The 13,791-nt window shown below is 36.2% G+C and overlaps 1 protein-coding gene across 3 annotated transcripts in view; it reads left to right on the top strand.

Moving 5' to 3' along the window:
- The window catches only part of LOC149790569 (uncharacterized), a 191,274-nt gene that overhangs the window by 165,639 nt on the left and 11,844 nt on the right, over positions 1-13,791 (top strand). For all 3 annotated transcript variants that reach the window (XM_089972637.1, XM_089972638.1, XM_089972639.1), the window contains 3 exons: positions 1,736-5,149; positions 10,607-10,735; positions 12,953-13,639. In XM_089972637.1, coding sequence (XP_089828763.1) covers positions 1,736-5,149; positions 10,607-10,735; positions 12,953-13,639 — 4,230 coding nt within the window. The remainder of the gene's footprint in view (positions 1-1,735; positions 5,150-10,606; positions 10,736-12,952; positions 13,640-13,791) is intronic.

Below are 13,791 nucleotides of genomic sequence, written 5' to 3'. Positions count from 1 at the left end.
TTCATCATGTCCAGGTACTATGTCTAGATCCAGTATCAAGTTTTTCATTATGTCTAGGTAGTATGTCTGGATCCAGTATTAAGTTTTTCATTATGTCCAGGTAGTATGTCTAGATCCAGTATCAAGTTTTTCATTATGTCTAGGTAGTATGTCTGGATCCATTATCAAGTTTTTCATTATGTCCAGGTAGTATGTCTGGATCCAGTATCAAGTTTTTCATTATGTCCAGGTAGTATGTCTGGATCCAGTATCAAGTTTTTCATTATGTCCAGGTAGTATGTCTGGATCCAGTATCAATTTTTTCATCATGTCCAGGTAGTATGTCATGTCCAGGTAGTATGTCTTGATCCAGTATCGAGTTTTTCATTATGTCCAGGTAGTATGTCTTGATCCAGTATCAAGTTTTTCATTATGTCCAGGTAGTATGTCTGGATCCAGTATCAATTTTTTCATCATGTCCAGGTAGTATGTCATGTCCAGGTAGTATGTCTGGATCCAGTATCAAGTTTTTCATTATGTCCAGGTAGTATGTCTGGATCCAGTATCAAGTTTTTCATTATGTCCAGGTAGTATGTCTGGATCCAGTATCAAGTTTTTCATTATGTCCAGGTAGTATGTCATGTCCAGGTAGTATGTCTTGATCCAGTATCGAGTTTTTCATCATGTACATACATGTAACACATTTAAAAGAAATCACTATAATTCTTGAGATGTTTGACTGAAATTGTCCCATACATTGAACAAGGACATGTCTAATTGTAAACTGAGCCTGTTATAATGTGAAGTGAAGGATGTACAGAAAATGAAACAGCTGCAAGTGGAGTAGTCTGGCACCGCATGCATTTTACATTAGCTGTTTGCTATTCGCTAAGATTCAAGTGTAGGTGGTGAGAAAAGTTGAGTTTCTGATTGTTTTGATTAGTCACTCTTGTTTCAGTTATTGTAAAACATGTAAATATTTAGACAATTTGGTAAACATTGCAGCCTTAGATGGCACTGAAAGATGAGAACTGGTTTTGATAATAATAAGGACGAAGCCTATTAATTTGTGGGTTAAAAAGTCATAGGTCAAGGTTAGTGAGACAGAAAAATTACAGCTGGTTTTGGCACATAAATTTAATTATATGTCAGTGTCCAGGTACCTTCGACAAAGTTTGTGGATAACTTACACTTTGAGTATGGAAAGAACCATATTAAGTTTGGGGTCAAAGATCAAGGTCACTGACAGAAAGAGGATAATTGTGTTTCTGATTATAACTATAGTTTAAGACAGTGTACCTTGACCAAACTTTGGTGGGCTAAGACATAAGGTAAGAAAAGTGCATATTGATTTTAGGGTCAAAATTGTAATAGTCAAGGTGACTGAGTCAGAAAGATGGATTCTGTATAAAAAGGTTTGTCTAACGGAATCTCCCTCAACAGATTTGTGGATGACTAGCATTTAGTTAAGTACAAAATTAAAGGCAAACAATGAAGATCAAAGTAATTCTAATAAGAAAAGAATGGTTTATGCACAGTAAAGGTTAGCTCATGACTTCATTCTTGGACCAAAGGTCATGGTTACTGCAACCCATTAGCTAGTAATCTCTAGTGTCAGCCATGCCATACCACTGCCTATAAAGATGACTATAAAATGGAGCTACTAGGGTGAGGTCAGATATGATGTACAGTTCGCAGTACTCAACCTTTTCAATGGAATATTTCCTTATTAAATACAACTTTATATCTTTTGCAGATGTCTGACAACTTTTCTAGCATGCCACAGATGAGTTCACCACCGCCCTGGCTTCAGGACCATTTAGGTTTTCCAGGAAAACGTCGTAGTGTTGTCTCCTTGACTGGCAGCATCCAGTCTACTCCTGAATTATGCAATGGCATGACTGAAACACTACAATCTGAAGAATTTAGCTGTCGTACAAAAATAGAGACAGAATTTCCAGCAACAAACTCAAGTCCAAAAGTGAAACATGTTAGTGTCTATGAACGTGCTAATAACAGAACTACAGCCAAAAGAAGTTCTTCCACTTCATCCTTGATGAAACGGCCTAGAAAGTTACGAACTAGTTCAACTTCTTCTCTCAGTAGAACAAAATCTGGACTTTCTACACAGTCATTAAAGGCAGTGTTGCCAGCTGATATTGCCCATTTACCTAGCACCTCAGTAGTTTTACCTTGCAGCAAGGCCCAGTTTCCTAGCAACTCAACACAGTCCAATGTGGAATTGGTTCATAATCAATGGCCTGGTGCTACAGGGTCAAGTAATATAACAGGGTCCATTAATGAGTCTCAGACCTCAAAGACAACAATGGCTGTTTCTCAGTCTAATACTGTGCCTTCAGTGATTCAATCTCAGGGTCCACTGCCTCGTCAGACTGGTTCTAGGTATTTACCTCAGGATAACTGTGTTGGGGCACAGGGAGGCAACAGGCAATCACAGTCTAGAATTCCAGTTCACAATAGTAGTAGTAACAGTAATATTGGTGCTTCCATAAGTAATGAACACAACCAACAGAGAAGACCTAATTCCATAGGCAAAGATTCTGCTAAAAAGTTGGGTAATACTGGTCACTGTGCTCAAAGACAAAGTCATCCCCCAGCTAAGTCTCCTTCTCAGGCCGGCCAACAGAAACAAAATCATATCTCATATTTACCACAGCCTAATATGGTGTCTCAGATACCAATTTCTTCTCATTCTCCTTTGCAACATCAGGGTTCTCAAGCCACAAAACCAACAAAGCAAGTTACAAGAATTCCTACAAAGTCTGAAACTGCAGGGAATCAATCTTTAAAACAATCAAGGGAGAGTATAGTTCAGCCACAGTTGAAGGGAAAGCCTATGACAAATCCTCATATTAACAGCTCTAGCAATGCACCACCTCAAAGGACCATGATCCCTCCCAAAACAAACCCTTATGCAAGACCAAGAACTGAGAGCAATTCATCAAAAGCTGATACAAAGGGCAATAACTCTGTAACAAAGGGAGAGTACTCTGTTACAGGCGGGCTGTCTCAGGGACACTGTCCACCTGGTGGTTCGAAAGGACAATATTTCTATGATTACAGTGATGAAGATAGTGATTTCAATCGTCCTGTGTCCAGGGATTTCAGTGTTGCATCTACAGTCTCTCTAGATGAACTTCTTGATATTTCCTTGGATAATGTAGACACACCAATAGATACAGATTTCAGTGCAGAAAATTGTATATATTTAAATGCAGAAAAGTTAAAGAACTTTGCTAAGCAATCAATGTCTAAGACTTCTCCAGAGGAAACTTTAGTGACTTCTGCAGATACAAAAAACTCTCACAGTTCAAAACCAGATATTGTTAAGGACACTGAAAACTCAGAGCAACGTAACATGACAAAAAGTTTAACAGCATCTCAAATTTCATCTCACTCTGTCTTAGATTATAAATCAAAACGTCCAAAGTCTCTGATTCTTGCACCACATGACAAGAGTTTAGTATTTTATGATTATGTGTCATCTTCAAGCACTGACAGTAGTTCTGATGATGAGGAGGATGATGATGATGATGATGATGATGATGACTGGAGTTATCAACTCTCCTATGCTAGAAATTTAAAGCAGAAAGAACATATGAGGAAGAAAAATCAGTCCAAGGGGGATAACTCAAAATCTGAATCTAGCAAAATTAACAATCTGAATTTGCAATCAGATGCTTCTCGGATTGAGCAACAAAAAGGCGATAAAAATGTAAAAAATGTGTCACAAATACCAAAACTAGTTTCAGCAAAAAAGTCAGTGAAAATTCCACCCCCAGTTCCACAAAAACCTACACGTACACCAAAGACTTCCCCTACTGATACAAGCATAAAAAGCTCTCTTGGAACTACATCAGAATTTATCGTGACTGCTTCAGATTTTACACCTGTTAGTAACGTGCAGACTGTCTGCTATCAGTTTTCATCTGACATTTCCCATAGCAACATGATTGATATTATTAGTCCAAAAATAAATGCAGGCAAGTCATCATCACTAAGTGATATTCCCGGAGTTGAAAACTGTAAACAGATTGAATGTTTCAATTTTGATGAAGTAAAAGTTGAGCGTTCAGGTAGTAAGGATGATGGCTATTCCACTATGTCTAGTGATGTGCAGCCGGAAGCAATGGAAAAATTCTCTGATGTGAGCATGGAGAACAGACACGAATGTGGACATAGTTGTGATTCTTTTCATTCAGCAAAAGAAAGTCCTAGCAGATCAAGAATGGATGATAGAAAAAATAAAACTTATTTTGACGTTATGAGTGATCCTGACTCAGCTTTGGAAAGTTCAACTAACAGTAATGATATTCGTAACTCCAATCAAAGTTTGTCTTCCCAGAATTCCTTGTCTGGTGAAGATAAGCCAAATGTTTATGGTTCACTTGGAAAGGTCAAGGCTATGCGTGCAATGTTTGAATTGGATGCAATGAGATTACAGGATACAAGCAATAAAAATGAATGTCCCCTATCACCCATGAAGCTCTTTCGCAAATCTGCATCTTTCGATGAAACCTTCAGTGCTCCGACTAACACTTGTCAGATGAATAATATTTCAGGTGTTCATATTGAGGAAAACAATTTCTCAGATTTACTGGATTTTGATTCAAGTATACCATGCCACAATCGTATTGGGCTTCTTCGTGAGGGAAGTTATGACAGCAGTAGTTCAACATCAGATAGAGGGTCAGATATGACTTCCCTCCACATTAGCGAAGACAACATCCTTTCAGATATCCCCGAGGAAAAAGAAGACTATGACAGCTCTGCAGAGAAACATAGTGAAAAAAATGTATCTGCCACTTCTCTTGCATCAAAAAAGAACACACTAAAATTCCAGACTAAAGTGATAAAACGATATTGGGCATCAATGCAAGGTTTGACTCGGGCAATTTCTGATTCAGATATTGGAAGTGATAAGAAGGATGCGACCATGGACTATGATGAAATGTTTTCTGGCCATCTCAATGCAGATGAGCCTTTAGAGAGGTCAGCTTCCGTCTCAGACTTGTGCAAACAACGTAAGAAAGAAACAGACATTCAGCTTTCACCTCGATTGAGAAGAAGTCACTGTAGGTCTTTGATAGATGAAATCAATGTGGAGGGAAAAGTCCAAGAGATATTGAAGAATCAGCTGTTTCAGCAGGTATTTTATTGTGGTGTAATCATTATGAAAAAAACAAAGATTCGTGAAAAAATCCAAAAGACCAAAGATATAATTTTCATTTTTCATTATTCAATTAATGATTGAAGTTTCTAATTAAAAAATAAATTGTTTCTTTACCTGTAAAATTAATGTTTTCCATTCACTGCAATCAGATATGGTTCTTAGATCAATAATAGACCATTTCAGAAATACACTTTTATTTTTCTATTGGTTGTCAAAAATCAGTATCAGCCAATCCGAGATTTTTAACACAGTCTGGTGACAATGACAATTTTGTGAACTCAGACACAAAGCAACATTATGAAGTATGCAAGCATGACATTTTCCATGAAAAATATAGAAAGTGAATAAAATTGAATGAAATCTGTACTTGATCAGTTTTGCTGAACTATCGGTAATTAGCAATTTTTAAATTTTAACTGCATCCAAACAATAGTTATAAATGGAGTGTGTCAGCCTAAAATTGTTATGCTCTTCATTAATTTGTTGCTGCCCAACTCTTCATCCATAAATCGGTCTCAGAATGGCTTGTCCCATTGCTTCATTCATACATTAGTCTCAGAATGGCTTGTCCCATTTTTTCATCCATACATCAGTCTCAGAATGGCTTGTCCCATTCCTTCATCCATATATCAGTCTCAGAATGGCTTGTCCCATCCCTTCATCCATATATCAGTCTCAGAATGGCTTGTCCCATCCCTTCATCCATATATCAGTCTCAGAATGGCTTGTCCCATTCCTTCATCCATACATAGTCTCAGAATGGCTTGTCCGATTCCTTCATCCATACATCAGCCTCAAATGGCTTGCCCCATCCCTTCATTCATACATCAGTCTCCGACTGGTTTGACCCATCCCTTTGTCCATACATCTGTCTCAGACTGGCTTTTCTCATCCCTTCATCCATACATCTGTCTCAGACTGGCTTGTCCCATCCCTTCATCCATATGTTTGTCTCAGGCTGGCTTTTCTCATCCCTTCATCCATACATCTGTCTCATACTGACTTGTCCCATCCCTTTAACCATGCATCTGTTTCAGACTGGCTTTTCTCATCCCTTCATCCATACATCTGTTTCAGACTGGCTTTTCTCATCCATTCATCCATACATCTGTCTCATACTGACTTGTCCCATTTCTTCATCCATGCATCTGTTTCAGACTGGCTTTTCTCATCCCTTCATCCATACATCTGTCTCATACTGACTTGTCCCATCCCTTTAACCATGCATCTGTTTCAGACTGGCTTTTCTCATCCTTTCATCCATACATCTGTCTCAGACTGGCTTTTCTCATCCATTCATCCATACATCTGTCTCATACTGACTTGTCCCATTTCTTCATCCATACATCTGTTTCAGACTGGCTTTTCTCATCCCTTCATCCATACATCTGTCTCATACTGACTTGTTCCATCCCTTCATCCATGCATTTGTTTCAGACTGGCTTTTCTCATCCCTTCATCCATACATCTGTCTCAGACTGGCTTTTCTCATCCATTCATCCATACATCTGTCTCATACTGACTTGTCCCATTTCTTCATCCATACATCTGTTTCAGACTGGCTTTTCTCATCCATTCATGGACACATCTAAGACTGGCTTGTCCCATCCCTTCATCCATACATCTGTCTCAGACTGGTTTGTCTCTTCCCTTCATACACCTCTCTATCTCAAACTGGCTTGTCCCCTTCCTTATACCATATCAAGCTTAAGCAGGCATGTCCCATTATTATATTCATGTCAGTCATTGGCTGGCTTGTTTGATTTTTTCATCTATATCAGTTATAGACTGGCTTATTCCATTCTTTCATTCATATCTGTCATAAGCTGGCTTGTCCCATTCCTTCATCCCTATCAGTTTTAAAATGTCTTTTCCCAGTCCATCATCCAGGACAGTCATAGACTGGCTTAATCCATTCTTTCATCCATATCAGTCATACATTGGTTTGTCCCATTTCATCAATCTATGTCCTGCTGGCTTGTTAGTATAATTTATTGCTCTGTATATGTCTTCAACAATTCAGCAATATATCTGTCTCAGACTGGCTTGTCTGCATAATTTAAGGAAAAAAAGAAACATGTTTAATATATCTGAATGAAATTTGGTCATAGCATATTTATATGCATATGTAGATGACATTGTTAATATATATGTAATTAAAACAATCTTTCATTTCCTATTATTTTTTTCAGCTTCTTTGGACATAACAGTTAAAAAAAACTGTTAACATGATGAAACAAAAAGCTACTTGTGTTTTGCATGCTTAGAAGCCTAATGAAGATGAATGATGATGTGTGTCATTTGAATGATGATGTGTGTCATTTGAATGATGATGTGTGTGTATTTGAATGATAATGTGTGCCATTTGAATGATGATGTGTGTCATTTGAATGATGATGTGTGTCATTTGAATGATGTGTGTGCCATTTGAATGATGATGTGTGTCATTTGAATGATGATTTGTGTCATTTGAATGATGTGTGTGCCATTTGAATGATGATGTGTGTGCCATCTGAATGATGATGTGTGTGTCATTTGAATGATGATGTGTTTGTCATTTGAATGTGTCTTTTGAAAGATGATGTGTGTGTCATTTGTATGATGATGTGTGTGCCATCTGAATGATGATGTGTGTGTCATTTGAATGTGTGTCATTTGAATGGATGATGTGTGTGTCATTTGAATGATGATATGGTGCCATTTGAATGTCTGTCATTTGAATGATGATTTGTGTGCCATTTGAATGTCTGTCATTTGAATGATGTGTGTGCCATTTGAATGATGATGTGTGTCATTTGAATGATGATGTGTGTCATTTGAATGATGATGTGTGTCATTTGAGTGATGTGTGTGCCATTTGAATGATGATGTGTCATTTGAATGATGATGTGTGTGTCATTTGAATGTGTCTTTTGAAAGATGATGTGTGTGTCATTTGTATGATGATGTGTGTGCCATCTGAATGATGATGTGTGTGTCATTTGAATGTGTGTCATTTGAATGGATGATGTGTGTGTCATTTGAATGATGATATGGTGCCATTTGAATGTCTGTCATTTGAATGATGATTTGTGTGCCATTTGAATGTCTGTCATTTGAATGATGTGTGTGTGTCATTTGAATGATGATGTGTGTGCCATTTGAATGATGATGTGGTGCCATTTGAATATCTGTCATTTGAATGATGATGTGTGTGCCATTTGAATAATGATGTGTGTGTGTCATTTGAATGATGATGTGTTTGTCATTTGAATGTTGTGTGTGTCATTTGAATGATGATGTGTGTGCCATTTGAATAATGATGTGTGCATGTCATTTGATTGTGTGTGTCATTTGAATGATGATGTGTGTGTCATTTGAATGATGATATGTGTGTCATTTGAATAATAATGTAAGTGTAGCATTGGAATGATGATGTGTGTGTCATTTGAATAATAATGTGTGTGCATCATTTGAATGATGTGTGTATCATGTGAATGATGATGTCTGTCATTAGAATGATGGTGTGTGTGTCATTTGAATGTATGTTATTTGAATGATGATGTGTGTCATTTGAATGATGATGTGTTTGTAATTTGAATGATGATGTGTGTACCATTTGAATAATGATGTGTGTGCATCATTTGAATGATGATGTGTGTGTCATTTGAATGATGATGTCTGTGTCATTTGAATGATGTGTGTGTCATTTGAATAATGATGTGTGTGCCAGTTGAATTATGATGTGTATGTCATTTGAATGATGATGTGTGTATCATTTGAATGATGATGTGTGTGCCATTTGAATGATGACAAGTGTGTCATTTGAATGATGATGTGTGTCCCATTTTAATGATGATGTGTGCGTGTCATTGAATGATGATGTGTGTGGGTCATTTGAATGATGATGTCTGTGTCATTTGATTGATGATGTTTGTGCCATTGAATGATGATGTGTGTGCCATTTAATTGATGTGTGTGTCATTTGAATGTATGTCATTTGAATGATGATGTGTGTGTCATTTAATTGATGTGTGTGTCATGTAAATGATGATGTCTATCATTTGAATGATGGTGTGTGTGTCATTTGAATATATGTCATTTGAATGATGATGTGTGTGTCATTTGAATGATGATGTGTTTGTCATTTGAATGATGATGTGTGTGCCATTTGAATAATGTTGTGTGTGCATCATTTGAATGATGATGTGTGTGTCATTTGAATGATGATGTCTGTGTCATTTGAATGATGTGTGTGTCATTTGAATGATGGTGTGTGTGTCATTTGAATATATGTCATTTGAATGACGATGTCTGTGTCATTTGAATGATGTGTGTGTCATTTGAATAATGATGTGTGTGCTAGTTGAATTATGATGTGTGTGTCATTTGAATGATGATGTGTATATCATTTAATGATGATGTGTGTGCCATTTGAATGATGACAAGTGTGTCATTTGAATGATGATGTGTGTGCCATTTTAATAATGATGTGGATGTGTCATTGAATGATGATGTGTGTGTCGTTTGAATGATGATGTCTGTGTCATTTGATTGATGATGTGTGCCATTGAATGATGATGTGTGTGCCATTTAAATGATGACAAGTGTTCCATTTGAATGATGATGTGTGTGTGTCATTGAATGATGATGTGTGTCATTTGAATAATGATGTGTGTGCCATTTGAATATCTGTGTGCCATTTGAATGATTATGTGTGTGCTATTTGAATGATGACATGTGTGTACCATTTAAATGATGGTGTGCCATTTGAATGATGATGTGTGTGTCATTTGAATGATGATATGTGTGCCATTTGAATGATGATATGTGTGCCATTAGAGTGACAATGTGTGTGCCATTTGAATGATAATGTTTGTGCCATCTGAACAATGACATGGGTGTGCCATTTGAGTGACAATGTGTGTGCCACTTGAATGATCAGGTGTATAATATTTGAATGATGACGTGTGTGCCATTTGAGTGACATGTATGTGTCTTTTGAAGGATGATGTGTGTGCCATTTAAAATGTTTTATTTTGAAGTTTTATTTGGTTCTTTATACTTAAATTCATGGATACGGGAAGAGGCCCTATCTTTCAAATTAAAAAATCAGATTTTATTAAATCATTGGTACTTCACAATATATTATGATAATGAGACAATCATGAAATCCTCAAATCATGGTATATTCCACCAAATTGGTACCCCCACAGAAATTGGTACTCCCACAGAAATTAGAACTCCCCACAAAAAGGTGATTACCTCCTCCTCCCCAAGAAATATTTCTACCCCCACAAACAGTGTATTCACAGTTTATGAATATTTATTATCTTTTATTATGAACTTATTTTCCCAATTATGTATTTGAAATTTAACAATTACTAAAGACAATTCATGATTTTTAATTAAATTTTTCTTATCTTAATTTCACTGTAAATTTCCAAATTTCAGTTGTCCAGTTCAGTGGTGAGTGCAGATGGAGACCAAAAGGATTTTAATAATTTCGTGGAAATTCTGAGACAGAGGGGGCATATTTTGGACAATGACCATGACCCCAGGTGTATGAATATCAATACAGAGGTAAATAGAGAAGAAATGTGTCACAATTGTAGAGCAATTCTACAATCACCAATATACAGTTAATATCACTTATTCACTATGAAAGGGTGCATTATCTTTATTATGAGTATTATTATTATTATTATTATTATTATTGGACTCTATAAATACTTGTAATGCATTTTGATATAGAAAGTTTGATTAAAAAACATGCTTATGTTAATCAAGAAATTGTCAGCATATGTAGCCTTGATAACAACTGCTTTTGAGCATTTACCTGTGTAGTGCATGTAATCAGTGTATTTTGTTGAGCATTTTACCTGTGTATTGCATGTAATCAGTGTATTGTGTTGAGCATTTTCCTGTGTAGTGCATGTAATCAGTGTATTGTGTTGAACATTTTACCTGTGTAGTGCATGCAATCAGTGTATTGTGTTGATCATTTTCCTGTGTAGTGCATGTAATCAGTGTACTGTGTTGAGTATTTTACCTGTGTAGTGCATGTAATCAGTGTATTGTGTTAAGCATTTTCCTGTGTAGTGCATGTAATCAGTGTATTGTGTTGAGTATTTTACCTGTGTAGTGCATGTAATCAGTGTATTGTATTGAACATTTTACCTGTGTAGTGCATGTAATCAGTGTATTGTATTGAACATTTTACCAATGTAGTGCATGTAATCAGTGTATTGTGTTGAGTATTTTACCTGTGTAGTGCATGTAATCAGTGTATTGTATTGAACAGTTTACCTGTGTAGTGCATGTAATCAGTGTATTGTGTTGAGTATTTTACCTGTGTAGTGCATGTAATCAGTGTATTGTATTGAACATTTTACCTGTGTAGTGCATGTAATCAGTGTATTGTATTGAACATTTTACCTGTGTAGTGCATGTAATCAGTGTATTGTATTGAACATTTTACCTGTGTAGTGCATGTAATCAGTGTATTGTGTTGAACATTTTACCTGTGTAGTGCATGTAGTGTATTGTGTTGAACATTTTCCTGTGTAGTACATGCAATCAGTGTACTGTGTTGAGTATTTTACCTGTGTAGTGCATGTAATAAGTGTATTGTGCTGAGCATTTGACATGTATAGTGCATGTAATCATTGTATTGTCTACACTACCAGGTATTTAAAATTTACATGATTATGTTACCTGCACCATTCATTATCAGGCAAAATCAAGTCCCTTTCAGATAATAAATTCAAATCATTTATTTCTGATAACAGTAAACACATTTGTTTTTTATAGATACAAGTGCAAGTTTGATTATTTCTGTATGATAGCATCCAGAATAACCATTTATTTACATTCAAACTAAGTCTGGACAAAAGTACAAAGTTCATTATATCTTCTTAACACTAAAACTTTGCCCTGGTTCACTTTATAATTTTGTGCTTAAAAGCTTTTATTGTCTTTTCCTGTGTGAAAATTAAAAAGATGAATATGTAAACTGTATTTTGAAAGTAAAATATGGAAATGTTCTTCATTCAAAAAAATTTGTCGAGGAATGAGGTTCTATGATCACTATGACATGATGGTTGAAGATGACTGCTAAAGGGAGGTTACTTTTAGAATTATGTGAGATTGGGTCTTTGTTTGAAATTACTGCCAGCCTGTCTGCATGTAGCTAGCAATTTACAGAGCCCAGTAACTTGTTATGGAATTATGATACGTGTTTGGTTAGTAAATGGCAATGATTCTAAGAATGAATTGCAACCTTCATGTTGGATAGTGCCCGAGTCACACAGTAAACGTAATCAAGTCATCACAGCTGAAGGCTTCATCCTGCACAAATTCTTAATTGCTGGTAATATAATCTTTGCTAACTAAGATTCTGATATGTTAGTATACAAGTAACATGTTGGAATGTTGACTAGCAAAGATGGCTAATAGGAGATACATCTAATATTAACTCTTATCACGTGCTTTCAAATGGTATGAATAAAAATTGCAAAATTAAATTTTCATAATCAGATAATATTTGGATTCCAAAAGACCAGATAGCTCTGTGATTTAATTTCTATGATTAATGAAATCCAGTTAGCTCTTTGATTTAATTTTTATGATTAATAAAGTCAAGATAGCTCTTTGATTTAATTTCTATGATTAATGAAGGAAACATTTGAGATCAGATGCATAAGATATTGACTTGAACTGTGTCATTATACCAAGAGTTTTGTAACTTTCATATTTTTCCTTTTTAAACTACACTGAAATTGTGACTTTATTCCACAGGTGAATATGCACCAGTCCTTGAGTCTCTCCTCCAGGGGAGGTAACTCTACTGAATCGCAGAGTCCATCAGAGGAGAGAACAAATAAGGATAATGGTGAAGACATTTCTGAAGGGAGACCCATTGGAGAGGAGCAGAAAAAATTCAAAAAACAATTCTATAGCTTGTGTGATGTGGGGTCTAATAAAAGCATATGTAGCAATGAGGAAAAGAGGGATGTCCTCTCAGTATCCAGTGCAAAAGCAGAACCTGTTGAAAGCTCTAATAACTGTAAACATACAGATGAATTTGATGAAATTTCATTGCAGATTGCCACCCTTTCGAAAACAGTTCATGAGTTGCACAGAAGTTTATCCAGTCTGAACAGTGATAATTCAGATTGTGATTATGAATCAAATGAAGGAGACCATTCTCATTTTCTGACAAGTGCCATTGGAAACAAAGAAATTGATGGATATCATTGGGTGGAAGATGAATTCTTCTTGTCCCCCTATGAAGGGGAGATAATTATAGGATGTTCTCCCATATCTTTAAATGGAGATACTGGTGACTTGATGAACGAATATTTAGATGAAAACGCTGAGAGAGAGGACCCAAGGATGGAAATTGGGGACATGGCTGACAACGGGGAAATGAGCGAGAGACTCTGTTGCAATACAGCTCTCAAATTTGCAGAGCCAGTAAAAATGGTATGGAGCAATGATAGGTCATGTAAGCATGAGTATGGAAAAGCTGAAAAAATATATAGCAAGTATAATTAAAGCTTGAAAGAAAAGAATCACGCTTTCTGTTCAGTAGAAGTTGGTTGATGTGAGGGGGAGACAACTGTGCCTTAAACAGT

The sequence above is a fragment of the Sinohyriopsis cumingii genome, chromosome 10, assembly GCF_028554795.1.
Source record: "Sinohyriopsis cumingii isolate HCF-2022 chromosome 10, ASM2855479v2, whole genome shotgun sequence".
Taxonomy (NCBI): Eukaryota; Metazoa; Mollusca; class Bivalvia; order Unionida; family Unionidae; genus Sinohyriopsis; species Sinohyriopsis cumingii.
Note: the sequence above shows the minus strand (reverse complement) of the source record. Positions and strands in the feature narration are given on the sequence as shown.